Source organism: Orcinus orca, chromosome 15 (assembly GCF_937001465.1).
Source record: "Orcinus orca chromosome 15, mOrcOrc1.1, whole genome shotgun sequence".
In the NCBI taxonomy this organism is placed as follows: Eukaryota; Metazoa; Chordata; class Mammalia; order Artiodactyla; family Delphinidae; genus Orcinus; species Orcinus orca.
In genome coordinates, this window is record NC_064573.1 from 20,407,567 (window position 1) to 20,432,309 (window position 24,743).

The 24,743-nt window shown below is 39.3% G+C and overlaps 2 protein-coding genes across 2 annotated transcripts in view; both read right to left on the reverse strand.

Moving 5' to 3' along the window:
• The window catches only part of LOC101282051 (netrin receptor DCC), a 158,641-nt gene that overhangs the window by 86,729 nt on the left and 47,169 nt on the right, over window positions 1–24,743 (reverse strand). The window contains exons 7-11 of the mRNA XM_049698139.1: window positions 19,291–19,453; window positions 11,005–11,122; window positions 9,474–9,631; window positions 9,054–9,280; window positions 1,237–1,353 (exon numbers count right to left, since the gene is read on the reverse strand). Of these exons, the coding sequence (XP_049554096.1) occupies window positions 1,237–1,353; window positions 9,054–9,280; window positions 9,474–9,631; window positions 11,005–11,122; window positions 19,291–19,453 (783 nt within the window). The remainder of the gene's footprint in view (window positions 1–1,236; window positions 1,354–9,053; window positions 9,281–9,473; window positions 9,632–11,004; window positions 11,123–19,290; window positions 19,454–24,743) is intronic.
• On the reverse strand, window positions 5,213–8,059 carry LOC101285508 (calcium-responsive transcription factor). The gene has a single exon (XM_004266109.4). The coding sequence runs from the start codon at window positions 7,691–7,693 to the stop codon at window positions 5,528–5,530; it is 2,166 nt and encodes a 721-aa protein (XP_004266157.1). The 5' UTR covers window positions 7,694–8,059; the 3' UTR covers window positions 5,213–5,527.

Sequence of the window (24,743 nt, forward strand, 5' to 3'; positions counted from 1 at the left end):
AGAGCTGGCCTTACATAGGAGGAGAAACAGATCAACTCGGTTTGATGGGTAGATAAGGATGCCATTTTGAATCCTTCTCTTTTCTTGGTGATATAAGAAGCATGCTTATTAGCTGGGAGTGGGGAAAGGAGAGAGGTATCAGGAGTCAGAAAAGTAAGAATAGATATAAGACATTCATCTTTTAAAGTGAGACAATGAATGATTAAGAGAAATGAGTGGCATTTCCAAATAGATGACAGCTCACCTTGGATGTGTGGTCATAAATACCCAGTAAACAGGTTATGTGTTTTTCTCCAGATAAATTCAGCTGTTAGGGTACATGGTCAATGTTGGTAGAGGAGCTGACTTAATCAGGGTTGAGTTTTTTTAGGTGAGTATGATAGGGAAGAAGAACCAAGGGAGATGAGGGTGTTTGCAAGGAACTGGAGGTAATAACTGATGATGGATGGGAGTTGAGTTTGGATGGAAGTAAAGACATGAGGAAGATGAGGGACAATGAGAAGGTTGTGGAGTTAATGGATTGGAGGTCCAAGTGGGATTGAAAAATTTTTGGCCAGGGGGCAATAAAATAAGTGGCAGAAAGTAATACAGTGCTAGAGAAAGGGATGATAGAAACTGACATTCTGCAGCAGATGCAATTATCGGTTTAGTGTGTGACATGGAATTGATGGACTGAGGTGGGAGAGAGCTCATATTGCAGGGAATATAAAGGAACTAACATCAGATGGATTTTCTGCATGGATATTGTAATTACCAAGATTGATCATAGAGGTAATTGGAAAGAAAGTGATTCCCAGATACTAATATCTTCAGTGAATGTGGGAGTATGACAGAAAACTTTAACAAGAAGGAGGTAGTAAGTGATTATCTCAATATTTGTTTCAAGGGTGCTAGGTTATTTAAGTCTGAAAATCCATGAAGGTGGTCATTAGAATAAGATGAATAATGACAAAAATTCCAACTCTTTTTATATCAATTCATATTTCTTATACTTTCTTAAATATGTATCAAGTGATTGCCAATAGACAGATCATCTGATTGCACACAACAAATACAACAATAACAGAGTGAAAGTTCTAACTTCCAAATATAAATGATATAATTTTACTACTTCTTCATTATGTCCATTTGCCCAGAAAGTTCAGGGAAAACTTAATTAGGTTTTGCTAATTGATAGAGAAAAGATACCAACAGAAAGCACCTGACTGCTCCATGGTGGTACCAACTGTTACTCACCAGGATTGCTGGACTGGGCATCCATAGGAATCATGAGCTTGGCCCGGGTGGCTCGGCGTGCAGCCAATGACCTCTCCAGGGTAGACATGGAGCTCCCTGCTTCTTCTGTGTCTTGACCTAAAAGAACAACAATACTCTTGAGTATTAATGATGCAACACTTCATTTCTAGCCAGGAACGCCAATGCCTTTTTCATTTCATTGATGTTTTAAATAATAATATCTAGGTTTTTTTGTTACCCAATCAATATGTTCTCATTGTACAAACATTAATAAAATTTACCATAACCTCATTACCCAGAAAGAACCATTATTGTTTTATTTATAATTTTTGCATATGTATGTATATGTGAAAGCAAGAGAGTATCTATTAATATATTTATTTCAAAAACGGCATTATACTATACATACTGTTTTGTAGCCTTTTTTATAAAATAACATAAAAACCTTTCTCTGTCAATAAATAAGTCAGTAATATAATTTTTTTTTTTTTTCGGTACGCGGACCTCTCACTGCTGTGGCCTCTCCCGCTGCGGAGCACAGGCTCCGGATGCGCAGGCCCAGCGGCCATGGCCCACGGGCCCAGCCGCTCCGTGGCATGCGGGATCCTCCCGGCCCGGGGCACGAACCCGTGTCCCCCGCGTCGGCAGGCGGACTCTCAACCACTGCGCCACCAGGGAAGGCCCCAGTAATATAATTTTTGTTTTTTCAGTAATATAATTTTTAACAGCTCCATAATATTCAATTGTATGAATTTACCACAATCTTTGCAACTTGTACTTAAGCCCCAAAGACATTAAATCTTATTATAAAAACACAGGAAATAAACTACATTCTTCAAAAGTACAGCCAGGTGTCTCTATACAAATTTATTATAATTCTATAAAATGTCATATTAAAGAGTCATAAAAAATAATAAGAAAGAGTGATACATGCATATTTAAAAATTTAATAAAAATCTGTTGAAAAATAAAACTGAAATTCTGAACACTATATATCACTAAAGAGCATATGATTCATTAACATGAAGTTTGGTCTTTTTTTTCCTTAAATGAAGTATAGCTGATTTACAATATTATATTAGTGTCAGGTGTACAGCACAGTAATTCAGTATTTTTATAGATTATACTACATTAAAAATTATTCAAAATAATGGCTATAGTACACTGTGCTATACAATTTATCCTTGTTGCTTATCTATTCTATACATAGTAGTTTGTATCTCTTAATCCCATTCCCCTATTTTGCCCCTCCGCCCTTCCCTCTTCCCACTGATAACCACTAGTTTGTTTTCTATATCTGTGAGTCTGTTTCTGTTTTGCTATATACATTCATTTGTTTTATTTTTTTGATTCCACAAATGAGCGATATCATACACTATTTGTCTTTCTCTGTCTGACTCATTTCACTAAGCATAATATTCTCTAGGTCCATCCACATTGCTGCAAATGGCAGAATTCCGTTCTTTTTTATGACTGAATAACATTCCATTGTATATGTATACCACATCTGTATCCATTCATCTGTTGATGGACATGTGGGTTGCTTCCATACCTTGGCTATTGTAAATAGTGCTGCTATGAACATTGGGTGCATGTATCTTTACAAATCAGTGTTTTTGTTTTTTCTGAATAAATAGCCAGGAGTAGAACTGCTGGATCACATGGCAGTTCTATTTTTAGTTTTCTGAGGAACCTCCATGCTGTTTTCCACAGTGGCTGCATCAACTTACATTCCCACCTACAGTGTACAAGAGTTCCCTTTTCTTCACATTCTTGTCAACATTTGTTATTTGTAAATTTTTGATGATAGCCATTCTGAAAAGTGTGAGGTGACATCTCATTGTGGTTTTGATTTGCATTTCTCTAGTAATTAGCAATGCTGAGCATCTTTTTGTATGCCTATTGGCTACTTGTATGTCTTCTTTGGAAAAATGTCTATTCAGGTCTTCTGCCCATTTTTTGATTGGGTTGCTTTTTTGTTTGTTTGTCTTTTTGATATTGAACTGTATGAGCTGTTTATATATTTTGGATATTAACCCCTTGTTTGCTAATATTATTTGCAAATATATTCTTTCATTTGGTAGGTTGTCATTTCATTTTGTCAATTTGTTTGTTCATTTTTTTTTTCTCTGCAAAAGCTCTTAAATTTATTTAGGTCCCATTTGTTGATTTTTGCTTTTATTTCTTTTGTCTTAGGAGACAGGTCCAAAAAAATACTGCTACCATCTATGTAAAAGAGTGCTCTGCCTATGTTCTCTTCCAGGAGTTTTATGGTTTCAGGTCTTACATTTAGGTCTTTAATCCATTTTGCATTTATTCTTGTACACGGTGCGAGGAAATGTAATTTCATTATTTTACATGTAGCTGTAAAGTTTTCCCAGGACCATTTATTGAAGAGACTGTCCCTTCTCCATTGTATATTCTTGCCTCTTTTGTCGTAGATTAATTGACCATAGGTGTGTGGGTTTATTTCTGGGCTCTTTATTCTGTTGCATTGACCTATGTGTCTGTTTTTGTGCCAGTACCATGCTGTTTTGATTGCTGTAGCTTTGTAGTATAGTCTGAAGTCAGGGAGCCTGATATCTTCAGCTTTGTTCCTTTTTCTCAAGATTGTTTTGACAATTCAGGGTCTTTTGTGGTTCCATATAAATTTTAGGATTATTTGTTCTAGTTCTGTGAAAGATGTCATGGATATTTTGATAGGGATTGCATTAAATTTGTAGATTGTGTTGGGTAGTATGGCCATTTTAACAATATGAATTCTTCCAATCAGAGTTTTGTCCTTTTAACCACAACAGCACAGAGAATACTTCATGTATTGTCAAGTTTAACAAACAGGATTTTGAGTGCTACTTTCCCTGTTATTATAGAGTTGGCAAGTAGGTCCTCAAATTAAAGACAAATAGGCACAAGTATCCTCTCATTCTGAAGAAAACAGCCATTATCTGGAGTTAAACTTTTCTCAAGACTTAGTAAGAGACAACAAAACTTGTCTTGCTGACCCCAAATGTCATCTGAGCATATAAATGATAAGGGGAAAAATCAATAAGGAGGAATCCTAGAAATGATTAGCAAAAGCTTCTGAGGGCTGAGAGACAATTTTATTTCCTCCAGTGAGAGGCAGAGGTGCTTCTCACCTCCTGATGTCCAGTATGGAACAAAGCTACAAGAATGAACACCTATAGACTGTTGAGGTTCCTGCAAAAGAAGCTTTCATTCATTCTCTGGGTAGAAGCTTATTCAGGCAGCAGGCTTGCTGGTCTACACTGTGTCTATTTGAAGAGAGGAAGAGGTAATTGAAGAAAGCAAGGCTGAGAGAGGAACAGTGTGGATTACAAGCTCTCTCATCATTTGAACTGTCAAAGATACAGGAGCTTCCTCTGGGTCAAGTGGGTACTTGGAAAGTTGACCAGGCTTGAGCCCTCTTGTTGGAATTCACGTAAGTGCAGATGACCCACAGGAGGACCAGTGAGGCTGACAGGTAGAGCTGCTCCTGGTGGGAGAGGGTTAAGTCCTGACTTGATATCTCAGGTTATGGAATTGGCCAGAGAAGGCATCCCACAGGGTCTCATAAAGACTTCATACTTGTATTTCATAAGACACTGAGAATTTGGATGCCACATGAGGACAGCCCATGTGCCCAGAAAGTGAGTGAAGAACTTCAAACTGTGCTTTCTTCCCTTCCACCTTGCCTTTCTCCTCCCATTTTTCCTTTACTTTCCCTCTCCGTCCCCACACAAAACCAGAAACAGCAGATAGGTAGGAAGAATGGGTAAAGGTGTTTCTGAAACAGAATATGCTCCTCCCTCCTGCTGTCCCACCCTACCACTCCATTTTCCTCCAAGGTGCTGGAAGATTTGAAAAGAACAAATTGTGACCCCCCAGTGCTCAGAACCAGAAGCCTGACTGGCCATAAGGGGAAAAGAATCTTTAATTTAAATCTCATATTATAATTTTTGTTGTTGTTGTTGTTGTTCTTTTTTAAGAACCAAAATTAATATCTAATTTCCAGAGGATGAATTAGATATGTGGATACGTTCAGATGACCTTTTGAAATACTGGCCTTATCAGATAATCAAAAACCATAAGAATTATACAAAATAAGAGGAATAAAATATCTCTTAAGGTAAAAATAGGGAGTTAGCAACAAATATGTCAGTTTTAAATTAAAGCTGCTCATTAAACCAGTCTTCAGTCCACTTATCACAATGCTGCGCTTTGATAATATTCACCTTCTTTTTTATGACATCAGAAGTCACCAGAGTTGTAAATTCTGAAAAGCTTCAATAATTTATGTAGCAGACAATTTCTTACAGTCCAATTTTTTTTTTGCTTCCATAGATAATGCTGGTTCTTTGGGTTCTTGCTTAACTTGGTTCACAGAAATGGTACCTTCTGGACTTTCTTCAATAAGAGCTGGGTGGCTGTCTATAATCTGTATTGGAATGGTCTGAACATTTCCCAGCAGAATCCGATGAACATTTCCTTCCAGATTCTCTGTATCCTCAACATCTCCAACTTCCACCAGCTGATCCACTGCAACCAGATTTTGATCGGGTCCTGGAAGGTTACCCATGGTAGAGGAAATACTATTGTTTTGGGTTAGGCATGTATCTGTTTGAAGGCAATGAGTTTGGCCAAGCAGCAGAGAATTATTATTCATTACAGCACTTCCTACTGAATCCAGAAGTCTTGAAGGACTGGAGGAGGGGTGATTATTTACTGATATCAGAGCTGGTGATCCATCAGAAGATGTGAATCTTGGTTGCAACTGCAAACCCTGTAGTTGTGTGAATATTTTTGGCTGAAATGAAGAAAGTGAGGAGAGCAAGTGCGCTGGCTCTGGAGACAAAGAACCCCTTGTCTGATTTGTTTCCACTTTGCTGGAAATTGCTTCTCCTTGTGAATTTCCTTCTGCAAGTGTAACTGTCACAGTCTCTCTGAGAATATTCCCACTACCTGTAGTCCATTGAAGCGTTGCTGGAATAATCTCTGAGTTATATACATTATCTCCATTTCTCAAGGATTTCTGTACCTCATGGATGTGATTTTTTATATCATTTACAGTTGGAAAAAAGGATAAATTATGTCTTTCAGGTATCTCATCAGGTTTGAACAGTTCCCTTTCCACAAATTTTCTTAGCTGTTTCCTTACTGCATACACTTGTTGTATTCCCTGTGATACTAGTTCTTGAATTTTATGTGCTACTTGAGGATGTAGACGTGAGGGTAATGTACAGTTCTCATCTCTAACTGCAGCTTCCTCTTCTTCAAGAGAAGACATAGGAAAAGGGGAAGGTGATAAAGGGAGGCAGGGAGTCTCTAATTCGTGATACTGATGAGCTTGCTGAGTAGGTAACTGTACATACCACCTAAGAACACCACCAGCATCTACCAAGTTCTTCTTTAGCATGTTAAAGGCTTTTTCCTGCTCCATTCGGATTATTTTCCTGTCAATTTTGGGGTCTGTAGGAACTCTATATTCAGGAAATTTCTGTACCTTTTTAATGTAAATCCGGGCTGGACAAGTAGCTTTGTAGAGTTGACAAGACCTGCTTTCCTGCTCACTGATTTTTTTTAACTGGAAACCTTTTCTTCTTGGCCCATACTGACACTCCATTACCACAGCTCTACTCCCTGCATTGACAAATGGGATTCCATCATATGGGACATACTGGGATTTCCACATCAAGCGTGTAGCTGGCTTGGCTGGGCTTGGAGATTGGCGGGTCCCCCAAACACTCTGTGTTTGCTGCTTGTGAAATGTTAGAACACTTTCTAATTCAGTCTCACTTACACAGTAGCCACGGTATGAATCTCCAATTTTCTCACAGCTCCTAAGACGACAGGCCCATATAGGTGTGTTAGAAGAAAGTGGCTGGAGTGGAGCCAAAAAGGGTTCTTCAAGTATTCTGGTCACTGTCTTTTTGGGCAATGTGAGGGATGCATGTGGATGAAGAATGTAACTACTGTTACTGTCTGCTAGAGAATCCACTCTTACAGTTGGTAAGTTTCCGTCACTGGGTTTCTCTTCAGAGACATCCTGAGGACTATTCACATCCACAAGCTGCCCCTGAGGTACAATCACTTGTGTCGTTCCTGTCTGGGTAGATGGAATTACACGCAGCACCTGTCCATTTTCTGATGGGCTGGCAACAATCATCATTTGCTCATTAGAATCCCCCAATGACTGAAGCTCATATTGAATAGGTTGCCCATTTTGGTCCACTAGGTGGAATTGCTCTGCAGAAAGAGTCTGCGTCTGAGTCAGGGGCCCTGGTATATTCTGTGATGTGAGTGAATTATCCACTGCAGTAGTAATGGGTAAAACTCTAGGGGAACCATCTTGTCCAAAAGAAGGCTCACTGGAGTCCATACAGCTTAGATGCTGAGAATCGGTTTTTGAGTCTTCGGAATCATTATGGTTGACTCTTAATGAATCAACAGACTGTTCCATGCTGGTATCATATTCAATTCCATTTTCTTCTATTATTTAATACCTTCATGAAGGAGCTTGAGTTTAAATTCAGGTCTCAAGCATTCTACTATCCCCAGAAATGCCCTCTCTTTTCCACTGAAGTTCTTCCTTTGGGGGGCACTAAATCATGATGGTTGGGGCTTCAGTTATGTGAAAGCTATAACTATGTCTTCACAGCAGCATTTTTTCTCGTCTTGGCTCCGAGGCCCCGCCATGGAGACCAGCACAGTGCGCAGGCGCGCCCCTCCGGGAGCGCGCAGCGCAGTCGCTTGAGATAAGACCACTATCAGCCACCGTCGCTAGTTTCCCTTCTGATTCGTTCTTTTTTTCGTATCCCCGCCTCTCACCTGGATCTCATATTATAATTTTTAATGGAACTGGATTATAGTTTAATAATTGAAAGTGACAAAAGTTAGGGACACTGCTTGAAATATTATTTAAGGTCTAGAAAAGGAATACGCAACTCATGATCGAAAATTGGTAAAGTCCTTGTTTAAACAACTCTGCAAGAAAGTCTAATCAACCAGTTACACATTCAAACAATTAAAATATTTAATTTGGTTTAAAACAGCTACTCATTCTATAAACAAACATCATGAGTAGACCAAGAGATTTTTTGATGAGAGTATTGGGTTGATTATTCAACTCCCCATAAGCATTTTGAAACTATAAGGACCCACATAAACTGAAATATCTTACAACCACTTTCTGGATTTCTCAGTTATTCCTAGACATGGATTGTTCTGCACCAAATCATTAAACAGCAGGCTTTTCTCCATCAGATCACTTTGTACACCAACAGAGCCTTCAGAGACTCCATTAGACTAGGCTAGTGATCATATAATGTGATTGCATGGGGATGACAGTTCATCTCCACCGTAATCAGGGCAAAGTAACAGAATAGTTGATGTTTTCAGACTTCAGGTGTCCCTGAAGTGATTTTTTTAAAGCAAGGAATTGACAGCAAATTTAAAATCAACTTTTCACAGACACAGAGAACTAAAATAGCTTCAAAGTTTGCCTTGACAAAACTTTTGTTCAAGCTGTAACAAAAAGCCATCATTTCATTTAGCCTTCACATTTCAGTATGTCCCAACGGCATCACCTCTTACTTCTTAGAAGTTTCAAGAAGCATTACAGTTATAAAAGGCAGTCAACGCGATGATGGAATAGAAAGTAAACCTAGTTAATCAACCAAATTTACATCAGATTATTTTAACTGTTGGTAAATGATGTGCAAATTAGTGGAAAGGGTGTATCCACAAAAGAGGGAGTCAAGAGCTCCTTTGTGGGGCGCAGAGTGGGATGTTTTTCCTGATGCCAGAGAGATGGAAGTTACCTGAATGAGACGTGCTTTTGCTCCCCAGATGGGTCTCTGACTGGCTGTGACTGACTGGCGTGAGGTCTTGGCAACTCTGGATGGGGGAGGCCCTTCCTGCAGGGTCAGTGCCTGATGGCTTCTCAATATTTTTCATCTCCATTTCTTCATGATGGATCCAAAGATCAGGGGGCCGGAGGTCTTTCTGGCTGCCCTTCCTTTTGCCAACACTGTGGGTGGCCCGTTTCCTACGGAACAAAATTAGAAGGCAAATGTGAGTGCCTTTATTCAATGGCCCTTCCTCTTTTTTTCTCAGTCAATTCAAGTTAGAAGCAGGGAAGGAAACAAAAGTGCTCCCAGGAGAAAACTTGTGAAATCCAGGAATTGGCAGACTTGTCTTGGCTGCCTTTCCTCGTCTCCCCTGGAGCTTCACCACGTTACGGGAGATGTGGTGCTGGATCCCCAGGGCCCCGGCTGCCTGCCAGAGAGCACCTTACTCCAGCTTCTCCTGCTGTAGATTTGAGCACAAGGTGACAATGGGTTAGATGGAACCGTATGCCAATCTTTGGAGCTAGGCATAAGGTACCCGACTGCAACATCTGTTTAGGAGATAAATGACAGAGTTGCTTCAAAAGGGCAAATAGAAATAAAAAGGCCAGGATTTGTGCCAACCGCCAAGATTGGGGCTTAGAAGAGAGTCTAGAGCTCAGCTGTCCAATTTCATGTGCAATTGGGAAGCTGGCTGTTTGAAGACAAAAAGCTGCATGAGTGCATTCTTAGGAGAATAAAATACTGTCGTCTTGGAGTCACTAAGTGTCTGGATTCAAACACAGTAAGATCCATCCTTTGAAAAGAGAAGTCATGTTGGAAGTGTGCTTCAAATGTCTCTTATTTTCCTCAATAAGAATTTAGCAATCGTTAAGTTATTTTTCAGCAGTAGTATCCTCTTGGGGCTAGTGAGGTTCCAATGTTCCCCGCATGCTGAGTCAAAAGCATGATGTTCCTGTTGGCCGTTCTCTACAGCAGGGGTCAGTTAACTATGGCCTGAAGGCCAAATCCTCCACTGCTTATTTGTGTGTGTTTTTTTGGTTGTTGTTGCTGTTGTTTTCTTTTTTAAGATTTTACTTTTGTTTTGATTGATATTTTGCTCAAAAGCACAGAACAGTGAACGTTTCAGTGCCGCAATGCTAGGGTTACAATCAAAATCCTTAGGTCAAACAGTTACAGTATCCCACATCAGTTATTTCACATTAAGTGTGGGTTGTTAAAAAAAATGTATACAGAGGCTTCCCTGGTGGCGCAGTGGCTGAAAGTCCGCCTGCCGATGCAGGGGACACGGGTTCCTGCCCCGGTCCGGGAAGATCCCACATGCCGCGGAGTGGCTAGGCCCGTGAGCCATGGCCGCTGAGCCTGCACGTCCGGAGCCTGTGCTCCGCAACGGGAGAGGCCACAACAGTGAGAGGCCCGCGTACCGCAAAAAAAAAAAAAAAAAAAAGTACACATATATATACCAGTGCTTTGCTTGAATGGAGCACAAGCGAGACAAGCATTTTAATTTAATAACAAAGTTAAGCCTAGCACCTTTAAAATAAAATAAACACAAAAAGTAAGCACAAAAGTATCCTTTCCATGGAGGGAAAATCCAGTTCACTAACAGTGCAAAGGAAAAGCAGCATTTTCAAAGCTGAAATTAAATGACACACCCACCCGCCACTCGGCCTTATATGGTGAACATGCAATTCTATTGCACCCTCCCTACCCAGGGCTGAAAAGATTCCAGATGGGAAAAGCTGCCCTGACGTCTAGGCCACGGGCTGGGAAGACTTAAGCGCAGGACAAGGAGATCAACGTGTTTGAGCGGGACGAGTTCTTTTTCAGCCAGGCCAACTGCTAACACTTCCAGTCACCCCCAGAGCCTCCCAGCCACCCCCAGTGCCTCCCAGCCCGAGGGTGCCCATGGCCAAAGGCCTACCTGGTGTGACCCCGACTTCAGTGCGGGCATCTGAGCACAGAGCTCTGAGCAGCACGAGGAATGGCGGCCTACGCCCCCCACAGCTGATGCTGCTTTGCAAATGGAGTATCTAGGCCGACTTAGGATAATGAAAAACATTTGTGATTCTTAACCCATTGTGATCAATTACAAAGTAGCGAATGTCTACATGTTAGGTCTGCCTCGTCTTAATATTTTGAACCATTAATGATTAGTCCTTTCCAGTGTGGTTTTTACACCACTCACCAAGTTACGTTTTCTTTCTCATGAGCACTCCATCTTTACACTGAACCTTGGAGCTTCAGGTCTTACTTTTAACAAGTACAGCCACAAATACAAATATAAAAAGAAACACTGAGAAGCAGACTCCGTGGCCAAATACTTGCATTACAGGGTTAGGATAAGATAATGGCTAGATGTTTTTTTCTAAATCATTCAGCATTTACCAACTGTCCAGACCAAAGATGATTTCCAAGCACTAAAGTTCTGATTCCAACTTCTCCACTAACCCATGTGTAACAGAACTTATTCTGTTCCCAAATGCTCGTGGAGGACTTGCTTGCTCTGCTGTCACTGGTGCCGAATGGGCTTGTAGACACAAAATGCCATAAGGGATTGCAGTTTGTAAAAGGTGGGATGGAAGGGGTTTTTGGGTATGAACGCTTACCTACTATTTTGTTACACTGTTTTGGATAAAAGTTTAGAAAGAATCCAAGTTAATGTAAAGTGCTTGTGAGAAATAGTGATCCATTTGCTCCAAAAAAAAAAAAAAAAATGCCATAAGGACTACGGTCACCAGCAAGACGATGAAAATGGTTCCCGTCAACACCAGGTTCTGCCCACACAGCACTGCCTACAGCCGCTCTGCTCAGGCAGCTCCATGGGGCTGGGGCCTCCAATGACAAGTTCTGTAAAGAAAGTTTTACTGGAATCTTGCCAAGCTCATTCGTTTTCACGTTGCATTGTTGAGGAGTTGCAACAAAGACCACCTGGCCCACAAAGCCGAAAATATTTACTATTGGGCCCTTTTCAGAAATGGTTTTCAACCTCTGCTCTACAGTTTTATAATTTTTAAAATCTCCACTTGCAGCTTCTGCTTCTTTTAAAACAATAATGTGTCTTCATAAGGCAGAATTTAGACAGTTAAAATCTAACCTTTGGTAGAAGCCCAGAGAAGTACCTCTTTCTCACTTTCCTCACTTGCAATGAATGCTTTATGAGGATAACTGCTTTCATGTTAGCTAAATGGTTCAAATAAACTACTCTCAGTGGAGACTCTGTAACCTGTGCAAGGCCACTGAGAATGGCTTTGGTGTCCCCATTACTGGATAAGATGCTTTGTACATATTAGGCAATTAATAAATGTTCAGTAGTGTGATTTGTTGAATTTTTCTTAACATTCTTTTTTCTTGTCTTTCCTGAAGCATACTGATGAGGAGAGAAACAAAGAACCTCAGACTTCATATCTGTTTAGTAGTTTAGTGGAGAAATAATGCCGGGTTTTCTGCTCTACTATTTTCTCAACAAGTACATGCACTTCGCTGAATTCCTGGCAGCAGGCTCACACTGACTCTAGACAATGGTAATAACCCCTAGATCATTAACCCCTAGATCATTTTCTTGTGTTTAAGATAATAACCCTCTTGCTAACCATTTATTCCCTGAATTCATTTCCTTACACTTCACCTGCCCACAGGAAATGAGCCTGTCGCTCTTTATGTAATCCATCTCTGGTCACTTAGAAGAACTTAATGTCATCTTCAAACTTGGAGATTTCACCCCATTATCTTTCTTTCTAACAGATCAAAATGCTAAATAACTTAAACCCTGGTGCCTATATGACTGCATACAGAGACACAGCAGTTCCCAAATCCAGGACAAGATCGTCAGAACGTCCATGAGAACTCAATATTTAAACAGCTTATGGTAAAGAAGTTTGTCAAATAATTTGTGAAACTAGAAGGAAATGATGAATTCTGGTTTCCCTTGCTTACATTCATGCCTTATTCATTCATTCATTCACCAGTCCCCATGACCTCAGTAACAAGCATCCCCAGGTGTATTGTATTAAAAAAAAAGTTCTAAACCTGATTGAGGCAGAAGCTTTTTAGTATGTTATGATTTACAACTTCCATCTGGAAAGAAATTATTATTCCTGATGAAATTCATAGGCATTTTTCTGATGGATTTTAATCAGATCAAGACCTCTTCTGAGAAACTGCTTATCTACCTAGCTGACAGTCATCAAGAATCTAAATATCCCCATTTTTTTAGATTCTTTTCCCATATAGGTCATTACAGAGTATTGAGTAGAGTTCTCTGTGCTATACAGTAGGTCCTTATTAGTTGTCTATTTTATATATAGTAGTGTGTATATGTCAATCCCAATTTATCCCCCCCCCTTTGTAACCATAAGTTTGTTTTTTACATCTGTGACACTATTTCTGCTTTGCAAACACTCAATTCAATACTCTGTAATGACCTATATGGGAAGAGAATCTAAAACAGACTGGATATATGTAGAACTGATTCACCTTGCTGTACAGCAGATACTAACACAACATTGTAAATCAACTATACCCCAATACAAATAAAAAAAAAATCTAAAGATCTCTAGCAGACTTTATTTCCTTTCTGTATATATTCTATGAAAGACCATCTAACCACTTCTGCTTCGTATAATGTCTCTTATCAAGAGAAAAAGCTTTGGCCTTGGAGAGGCCTCCTTCCCCTGCTGGTAGTAGCCCAGTGGTCCATATAGCAGGGTTGTAATAACACTGACATTTGCTCATAACTAAATTGTGTGAAATTTGTCCTAAAACCTGTAGGAACAGCTGTTACCCCAACCTTTTGCCCATCTGCTGGTTCCTTGACATAATCACTGCTGTCCATTTTGGTCCGCAGTTCCTTTATCTCACCATTTGGAATCTTCAAAATTTTTATGTAGGTGAACCCCGTGCAATGTTCCCTAAAGTATGGTCCTTGGACTGGTAGCATCGGCATTACCTGGGAACCTGTTACAAATGCGCATTCTCAGGCCCCACCCCATCAGAAACTGGGGAAGGGGGTCATGAGGCCCAGCAATCTGTGTTTTAACAGCCCTTGAGAGGAATCTGATGCACAGAAATTTTGAGAAGCACTGTCTTAAGTGAATGATTTGGTTTTGTTTGTTTGTTTTTATTATAAAGCTAGTTTCTTCTATTCGATGTAGAATATGTCACGTTTATCCCTCCCACACACACACCTTTTCTTACAGGTACCAGTAATCTTTTGGCTTCCAAAAATAGCTGCAGGATAGGAGTGTCTCTTCCCACCCATGCATTCTTGAATAAAGGCAAAGCAAGGAAGCTTCCACGGCTCTCTTTGCTCTTTCTCATACTATGGCAAAGCTTCCAGAGTATAATCAAATTCTGGTGGGTTTTGTTTGTTAGTTTTATCTATCTATCTATCTATCTCTGTATCTCTGTATCTATCTATCTATCCATCCATCCACCTATCTGATCTTGCTTCTGCCCACAACGCCTTCACAGTACTCTTTACTTACAAACTACTTACCATTTAAGATTCCCTTCAAGCCTGTTTTCTTTAGGAAACCTTCCTGACCACTTTAGGTCTGTGTAATCTTAGAATAGTTAAACCATTTCCCTGGTCTCTCTCTATACCATTCACCTTGCATTGATCACTGTTTGTCTTATTGGGCTGGCCAGATGCTCCCTGTGTGTGCGCTGGTTTCCTCCAGCAATACTGGAGCAAACTCTCTTTACTTCCTTTCTATAACATCACCCATTGTTTTACAACATGTATCCACTTGTTTATTCAGTGAACATTTATGGAATAGTAAATGTGTCAAGAAGTATGCTAAGGACTAGAAATGCAAAGATCAGTGAGACAGTGGGAGTTTAATAAACGAATGAAAAAAGGCATGGCTTCTGCATTGTTGGAGCAGAGAGCATGCACTGGGGCATGGCAGGGAGGAAAGCTGAAAAAGTAGAGGGGACCAAATCATAACAGATACATTTAAACTATCAGTAAGTCAGTGGGAAACTGCAGAAAGGTTTTTAGCTCAAGAGTTAACATTCATCAGATTTGTTACTTTGTAGATCACACACCAAGCACATAGAAATCACTTGAATTGAATGATAAAAACGTGTCATTATTTTTTTAAAATTTTCCTCCATCCAAATCTTTCCCAAAGCTTTCCAGCCTCCTAATTATCTATACTGATTATTTTTACTCTACTGACTGCTACTAAAAACGAAACAAAAAACTTGTATTGGAAAGCCAGAGAAAATATGTCCTAGATACTCAAATGAACCTGCCTTTTCCGAGATGGAACTAAGATATATTGATGTCTTAAGTGGTTGTCAGTTAAAATCCTTGTGTGGTGAATACTGAAAACCAATGGAATGTTAAAATTTTGAAAATAGTGAAAGTGACCTATAGTAAAGTACAATAGATTTCATTTGCATTGAAACATTTGATCCTCACTCAGTACTGAAGATGATTATTTTTGTTAAGATGTGAATGTGTGTGGATATTTAAAACTTGCTGTGTCCACGTCAAATCAAAGAGGAGGCTTAGTTAACTGGTGATTTTACCATGTAAACCTTGAATTTCATTTACACATTTAAATTTAATGTATTCGGACAAGTTGTTGACCATCTACCCATGTGTTCATGTGATAACCATGTGTCCAGAATTTCCAGGATAGTCTCAATGTCAAATATTTTTTTCTTTAGTATCTGTAGATACCTTCTAACTTATCAAAATACACATTCTACATTTTGGCCAGGAAAATATTATTACTCTGTTAAAAAGCACCAAAATCCCCCATCAATTTAAGCTTTATTAAAACACGAATTTTCAATATTATGATATTCTACTATAATCTCACTAATTCAGAATGTGTAAGGGAAGTCTCTTCAAAATGTTTTAATTAATAGTTAAAAAGAAATGCAGTTATTTTTATTTCATGTGAATTTGAAGCTAAATGCTACCATGTGATTTTGTAATTTAGCAGTAGTCCATGGAGAATTTTAGTGGTGAGGGTTGACAGAAAAGCATTTAGTCCCATTTCTTATTTGAGGAAACCGGTATTCAGAGACTAGGTCTTCCCTTAGGTGTAATTAAATACTATTAATTTAATTAAAGAAGTGGTAGAATCAGAACTAGAACTTGGGTTCTAACTTCTGTTAGTTATTTTATAACAAAAAGAAAATCTTACCAACTAGAATGTGAGTCAATCAGATAAGCTAGCTCATTACCTCATTACATAAATCACAGAATAAAACGCGTAGACACTAACTTGAACGAAGTATTACTGATAGTACACAAAAATGTTTCAAATCCATGTGGATGTAATTCAAGTCCCCCAGTAAAACACATAGACAATTTACACTCTCCAGCCGTCCTAAATAAAGAGATATTGAAGAAGCACAGGGATATCTCCTACTTCACCTTATTAATTACATTAAACTCCCATTTCTGAGAGCCCTGTAATGGACATTATTTCTGTTTCAAATTAGAACTGATTTTGCTTTCATCTGCATTATTTAGTTTGTTCTACAAGTGCAGTGGTGGTGCTGTGGGGGGAGGAGGACCTCTCAATGAAATCAAGAAAAGCTAAACTAAAACTCAGAAATATCTTAAAGGAGAGATTTTCTTTTTTCCTTTTTCTCTGTTAACATATACAAACAAAGAGATCAGGATGAATGCCATTGGGCCTGTTACTGAAGAAAAATATATGAAGCTAAATTGTGAAAATATGCCAAGTAAATATTAAGAGACTTTGGGAGTGGGGTGAGGAAAAACCCAAGCGGCAGTAGCATATGAGCTATAGATTCACTTTCTTTGAGTTTTCAGACATTCATGGAGTGATTTATTCTTTCAATCATTCCCTAATTTTATTTTATTTATTTATTTTTTTTGTGCTACGCGGGCCTCTCACTGTTATGGCCTCTCCCGTTGCGGAGCACAGGCTCCGGACACGCAGGCTCAGCGGCCATGGCTCACGGGCCCAGCCGCTCCGCGGCATGTGGGATCTTCCCAGACCAGGGCACGAATCCGTGTCCCCTGCATCGGCAGGCGGACTCCCAACCACTGCACCACCAGGGAAGCCCCATTCCCTAATTTTAAAAACAAGTGACACCCAGGGTTCAGCTTCTACTCTTTCTATATAAAACCTTCAAGCTTCTAACAAAGTACTTAGGGTGGGATTTAGGACAATTTGAGAGTTTCCCAAAATAGCACCACATCCCACTTTTGCACATGGAGAAGACTAGCATTTTCTCTGTGGAGAAACAACACAGGTCCAGGAGTTCAGTTCATCAAGTCAATATAACCCTCAAACATTCTTCTAACAATGAGGAAAATGATCAAAACAAAACAAAACACCTCACTACAGATGGTTTAGTTATTTCGATTCGTTTTGTGAACGCATCCATGTTTTTAAAACTGTCATGAAATAAGACCAGAAATTGCTGTCCTCCGTGCTTCCATTTCTGTGAATCTTTCTCAGCTCTGCCTCAGAGACCTGCAGCTTTGATTTGTCACCATTCTTTGTTTACAAGGGCCCTTTCCTGGGATTGCCGGACCAAGAGATTGTTCAATGACTTAATCACAGTGATTTTCCCCCAGAGTCTTACCAAGTGCCCAGCACTCTAGAAGCTCAGTGGGCGATTATGACTTTCCAGACGCTTACACAGGAGACCCACCTTGTTAATCTCATTCTGTCTGGTTCCCTGTTCGGAAACAATGGACCAGCATACCAGCTATCATCAGCTTCAAGACAGTCCAGTCAAATGAATGCAGCTGGATATAAAATTTGACCTGTCATCTAAATAAATGAAATGCAAAGACTACATCTATACCTATGTTACTTTCTTCAGTATGTACATCTTCCTGTATCCTGTTACTAAATACCTTACTTCAAAATGTTGGAAGATACGCTAGAAATCAACAAATAGGATCACAGCATTTTTAAAAAGAGAGAAAGGCTGAGGTATTACCAGGGGAAGAGGGAAAATTATTTGCTAGAGAATCTTTCTCCAGCAATGTGCATGGTATACAGTTGTCAAACCAGCCACCTATGGGCCCATGCCTCAGACTTGCAGAACACCATGCCTCTGGCCAAAAACAAACAAAAATTAAGGAAAGAGCCTATTGTAGCCAATCCAGTGAGAATAGCACAGATGAAAAAGACATATCATGTTGGATTTGAAAAGTGCTAGAGAGGCAGAAAATAACCAGAAGGTTATTGCTGATTCCCACAACTAGCTGATACAAGGTTAATATGCTGTTTATGGGGTATTGTTGGGAGGGGATAAGCTCAGTTAAAACCCCTTTTCCATTCCAGACTTTGTACTTTGATATATCTTTCTCTGCATGTGCTATAACCTAGAGCTGCACGATATGAAAATATTTTTAAACCCCTCAAAATTTTTAATTTCTGAAAATCCACCGTAGCCAGGAAATATGAACCATTTTGAATTTCTGGAATCTCTCGTCTATCCTAACTACTCCCTCTAAACTAAACATTCCATAGTATTATAATTACGTTGAGTTTGGTAGTCTATACTGTCATTCATGCAGCAAGCATTGATTAAATGCCTTCAGGCCTTCTTGCCAAAAGGGATACGTAAATACTTTTTTTTTTTTTTTTTTGCGGTACGCGGGCCTCTCACTGCTGTGGCCTCTCCCGTTGCGGAGCACAGGCTCCGGATGCGCAGGCTCAGCGGCCATGGCTCACGGGCCCAGCCGCTCCGTGGCATGTGGGATCTTCCCCGGACCGGAGCACGACCCCACGTCCCCTGCATCGGCAGGAGGACTCTCAACCACTGCGCCACCAGGGAAGCCCATGATACGTAAATACTTTTAGAGGAATACACATCTCCAATGTTTTATACATAATTGCAGAGAGAGAGCCATAAGTAGGGACATGGTGAAGTCCACTCTCTAAGTGTTACTTAAGGAATACCTGCTCTCATTTGAAAGGAAGAATCTGGTCTCAAGAAGTAAAATCAAACAGAAATGCAGAGTGAGTGTTCAGGTGGATTCTACTATTAATTCTGCAAGCCTAGCCCTCACCCTCTTAAGTTATGGGCCTGGAATGGACAAAGGCAAGATTTTGCCCAGCTCTGGAGAGAAGATAAGGAACACGTAGTGAATTCTGGAAGCACACAGGAAGAGAGCCGTCAAAAATCTAACTCAAAAAGATGGTCGTCAGGTCAAGCAGTGACTTCTTATCTCTTGGGAACTAGCTGTACCTACTTTCTCTGCTGGGCTGAAGAACGCCGGGTGCAAATCACGGCCACGATCACCACCACCAGCACTGTGATGACGCCAACGGTGACCACAATAATCACAAGCAGGTTGCTGTTCTTCTGAGGAGTGACGCTGCCATGTGGGGGGTGCATCTGGCCAATGGGTGGCTCTGGGAAAAGACAGGCAAATGAAGATCATGTTTAGGGAGATGTGACAGCCATGGCTTATCAAGCTCGGTTAAGAATTCAAAGAGTTCCTATTGTTCTGGGCATTCCTGAAGCTGGGGGAAAAAAGCAATGAAAAAGGAGAGGAAAGATCGAATTATCTACCCAAGATAAATGAAACCAATGTTCCCATGGAAACTTACATAGGAATATTCACAGCAACGTTATTCAGAATCACCAAAAGTGGGAAAGCCCCAAAGCCATCAACTGATGAATGGATAAACAAGTGTGATATATACATACAATAGAATACCACCCAGTCATAAAAAGGAATGAAGTATTGATACAGGCTACAAAATTCATGTACCTTGAAAATGATATACTAAGTGAAAGGAGCCAGACACAAAAGGCCACGTATTGTACAATTCTACTTCTATGACATATCCAGAATAGGCAAATCTACTGAGACAGAAAGTAGATTAGTGTTTGCCAGTGGATGTGGGGAGAAGTGAATGGGGAAAGACTGCTAATGGGCAGAGGGTTTCCCTTTGGGGTGATGAAAATATTCTAAAGCTAGATAGTGGCGATGGTGGCACAACCTTGTGAATATGCTAAAAACCACTGAATTGTGCACTTTGAAAGGGTAAATTCATGGTATGGGAATTATATCTCAGTGGAAAAATATAATTAAGCTATGGTATTGAGTAGAAAGTGGGGAAGGCAGGAAGCATGCCGCTTTGAACGATAAGAATTCCAGTATGACAAGAGTCAGAGAAGGCTGAGAAAATACAATTTATTTGATGCTGTGAAAGACAAACTATTTGACACCAATCACTCATACTTTCCGTTCCTTTTAAGAAGCTATCCATAAAGCACATTTAATTTTCAACCTGTCAAGGGTGTATGAATCCCATTTAAAAGCAGCCACAGGGTTGGAAAGAGTGTCATAAAGTCCTACGATAAATTTTTCCTGTGCTGCAACTGTACCACATGGTAGACAATATTCAGGTGAAAATAGAATGATAATCTGCTTATGTAAGCAAGAATGACTAATGACCCTTTAAATAGCTTTCTTTAAACCCTCAGTGATTAATCAATTAGAAATATTCTGATTTATGTCATATTTACTATTACAAGCTACCAAATTCTAAAAAGTATATATCAGCATATAGCTTTATTTATAAATAATTTAAAAAGTAGCAGAAAGCAATGAATTTGGATGTTTTCCTAGATCTAAATTTGAACGAGTTTCTTCAACAACCCATATTAGCTTTCTATACCCCTTGAGCAAAATCTTTAGGCCTTTTGTACCTCAGTGCCTTTACCTATAAAATGGAAATAATAATATTTATCATATGTAGTTACTGTCAGAATTAGAAAAAATACAGACAAAGCAACTATCTCAGCAACTATCTGACACAGTGTAATTGCTTATAATATCATTATCCCACTGAAACATAAAATAAAATGTTGCCTAAATTAATAATCTACCATATCATTTGGGATATTTTTGGTGTGGACTTCCAAACTATTGATACAAACTTTTTAGACATAATATTCAATGTGAAAGATAAATTAACTTGTTTGCATAAATGAATATAATAACCCAGCACTTGCCTCAAAATTGAAACACTATCTTTTGACAAGTTACCTAAGAATCATTGGGTTTTTTTTTTTTTTGAAAAGATAGTCACCTAAATTTAAACAAATTATTGCTAATTCAATATTGTTGGGGAAAAAAATTAAGTGCTACCGATGTAACTTGAATCTCAGGGGCGGGTAACCATCAAGTTTTTACACAGCACTTTCTGTTAAAAGATTCTGATTATAAATGAAAGAAATAAGGTTTCCCTGAAGTAATTTTTTCATTTATTACAAAGGAATGAGGCAAGTAATGAAAGGTTAGAACTTTCTGTGTCATAGTTTTACTTACAATTTAAAAAGTCATGTTACAGTAGTATCTCAATATGCCCTTTCTGTTCTTAATAAATTAATCGATTGGAATAAATTAACCTTTTATGTGAAAGTGTACAATGGAGGCCGTTGGGGATCTCATGGATTTTATTAGCTTAACTTAAATTTAACAGTTCACCATTTCTGACAAACTTAGTTTGAGTCGTACCCGGCAGTAACACTGTATGAATATTTTTTAAAACCATGTAAATTGGAATTTTTCAAATTTTTGCTCTTCCTATTTTCTTTCCACCTAGGAAGATGTCATGCTCCAAATTAGAAAATAATGACTCTGGATTCTGCTGAGCTTTAATTTTTTTTTTTTTTTTTTTTTTCCGGCAAGCGGGCCTCTCACTGTTGTGGCCTCTCCGGTTGCGGAGCACAGGCTCCGGACGCGCAGGCTCAGCGGCCATGGCTCATGGGCCCAGCCGCTCTGCGGCATGTGGGATCGTCGCGGACGGGGCACGAACCCGTGTCCCCTGCATCGGCAGGCGGACTCTCAACCACTGCGCCACGAGGGAAGCCCATGAGCTTTAGATTAAGTGAGATATTGATGTCATTTGCCTCATAGAGTTGGGTTCATGAGGGCTCCCATTATAAATCTTTGATTCCAGGCCTTTATGACTTCTTCATAAAAGCTCCATCAGTTTAAAACTTGGTTTTCAAGATCTTTCATTAATTTCCCAATCTCCATTCAAAGGCTGACTAATCATAATATCTGACATTGAACAGGCAGTAAATAAAGTCAAGTGCAATGGTGTCTTTAGATGGAGTCGATCCTTGTTATTTGCAGTAGTTGTGTTCTATAAAGACATCACAAATACTAAATTAGGGAATACAAAGTATTGCTTCTAGAGGAAACACAGTGTCATGTTCCTGGGAGCCTACCTTTTTATCAACCAATCAAAGCACAGCCTTGTTTCATGTGGGTTTCTGTTTAAAGGTGCTTTATTTAATATGTAATGTTGATTCATTAACACTGAACTCATAGCCAACAGCGCTATAAATTCATGCCTGAGTGAAGCTTAATTAACACACATATTTTCTCCATCAGACACATCAGCCTTTAGTGTTTAGGAACACTAGAAAGCACTTCATCACCACATTTAGGGACAGCTTTAAACAGTGAAACCACCAACAAAACCCCACAAAAATGTGAAAAATTGGTACTAAATGTAGTGCCGAAAGGACACATCCATGGTATGAGAGCTGAACCATCAAGGCAGAATGCCACCTTGTTCCAGCTCAGCTGAGTTTGTGAGCACTGGGCTGCTCAAATTTCTGGCTGCTCTGCACATGTCCAAGGATTATCATAAAAGCACCATAATTATTGGTTTTGGGGGTTACAAATAAAATTTTAGAGAGTAGGTAAATTCATGAATAAGAGAACCTGCAAATAATGATGATCAACCAGATATCTAAATATATTAAAAGAGTGCTCTAAATTAGGAAAAAATTTAGAACTCACAAATCTAGATTGTGTAGGTAAGAGTTCTGGGAGATAGCCTGATTCCAAAAGGGGCAAGGTGACTTTTGCCCCCTTTCAGAAGCTGAACGGTGTAATTCAAAGGCTTACAAAGCTCCTCCGGGGCACTGTGATTATTTCATGAGTTAACGGATGCATCACACTGACCACACACCCTGGCACAGAGTTGGTGCTCAACAGATATGATGCGGCCCAATACATTTCATTCTATGTGATTTTTCCAAATTAAAAAAAAATACAGTATCCTAATTCATCTGTTCCTGGTGTTAGCCTAAGAGTGTGGGTATCCAATGTCAGAGTCATCAAGACCTAGATATGTTTCATTAAAATCAGGGAGAAGGGAGTCACATTTTTTTAATATCACATGAGCATTCCATCCAACTTAATTTTCATGATATCTGATCACTGCAAATGATTTCATCCTTTTTATACTAAATTTAATAAAAGCAAACATAGATTTCATAATCTGTTGGGTCTAAAGTCTTAGTAATGATTAGAAAATTGGTTTAGTGTAACTACTAATAAGGTCTTTAATTTTTATGATACTTGGTAGGCTTTCAAAAATATTTTATGTGTCTTATCATATTTGCCCTCAAAAATTCTGCAGTAGGCTCATGGATAGACTGGTACTCTGAGTGCTTAAGTATCACATAGAACACAAAGCCATGTATCGAATCCAGGAGTCCTGGCTCCCATGTTGAGAACCTGGTCTCATTGCCACAATGGCTGAGCCCTAATAGCTACACAATAACAATAGGCAGGTAAACAATGTGAACATAAGATTGACAAGTTCAGTTCTGGGGAGACAAACAGATCCAATGAAAGCTTCTAGTTGGGAAATTAACTTCCCTCCCATGATTGCAGTGTTCTTGGATAACGGTTTTGTTATTAGAACACTTTCAGCTCAACATAAGTCTTCATAATTTCACAGGCCTTTGAATTTGAACAGACATTCACATGGTATTGAATATTTCAAAGCATTTCACCCTGAAATAAGGTACTATATAGTCAATCAGCTGGAAGAGATCTCACAGATAATCTAGCCCAGTGCTCCCTAAAATGAAATATTAATCACCATTATGGGGGAAAAAGGTTCCTTGGTCAATTAAGGTGGAAAACATATTTTTTCCCTCAAATATCAGAATTTTGAACATGCTAATGTGAACTATGCAATGCCAGGAGAGGTAGCACAGAAATGGCAGAGAATGTATTCAATTATTCCATAAATAAGATCCAATTGGGTGCTGTGGATATGATGTTGTGATCAAACTATGGGTAAGTGGTAATTATATGATATGATGGAGGTGTTAACTATGGTTGTCACCATTCTGGATTATTTAAGTGGATCAAATAAGCTCATTGTACACCTTAAACTTACACAATGTTATAGTCAATTATTTTCCAATAAAGCTGGAGGCAGGGGGAAAAGCCATGAGAGGATTCAAGTCGGCAAAAAGAGACAATATGAGATAAGACACATACACAGTTGTGAGATAGTCAGAGGTTTGCCCAACTAGTTGGACCAGAGAAGAAAAACAATTCCTATATATTAAATGTTCTGTCTTCCATTCCTGAAACATGGACCCCATCTGGGTCACTGTGACATGAACAGAATGTCAGGTTACTTCTCACCTGAGATCAAGGCATAGCCAATAGAAGGGAGTTGTGAAAGCTCCATTTCTGAGCTATTTTTCTGGAAGGGTGGAGAAGGAAAAACAGCCAGGCTATGAAACCATTAGAATGTATTTATGGGGCCACATATATATCATTTCCTAATAATGTGTATGTCATGGTCTTCTTGTATATTGTGTAGTCTGAGAATAATTTCCAAATTAGCATATTGATTGCTCCCTACC

What these genes read in the sequence shown, in the direction of transcription:
- LOC101285508 (XM_004266109.4), bottom strand. Translation starts at nt 7,693, where the DNA reads ATGGAACAGTCTGTTGATTCATTAAGAGTCAACCATAATGATTCCGAA.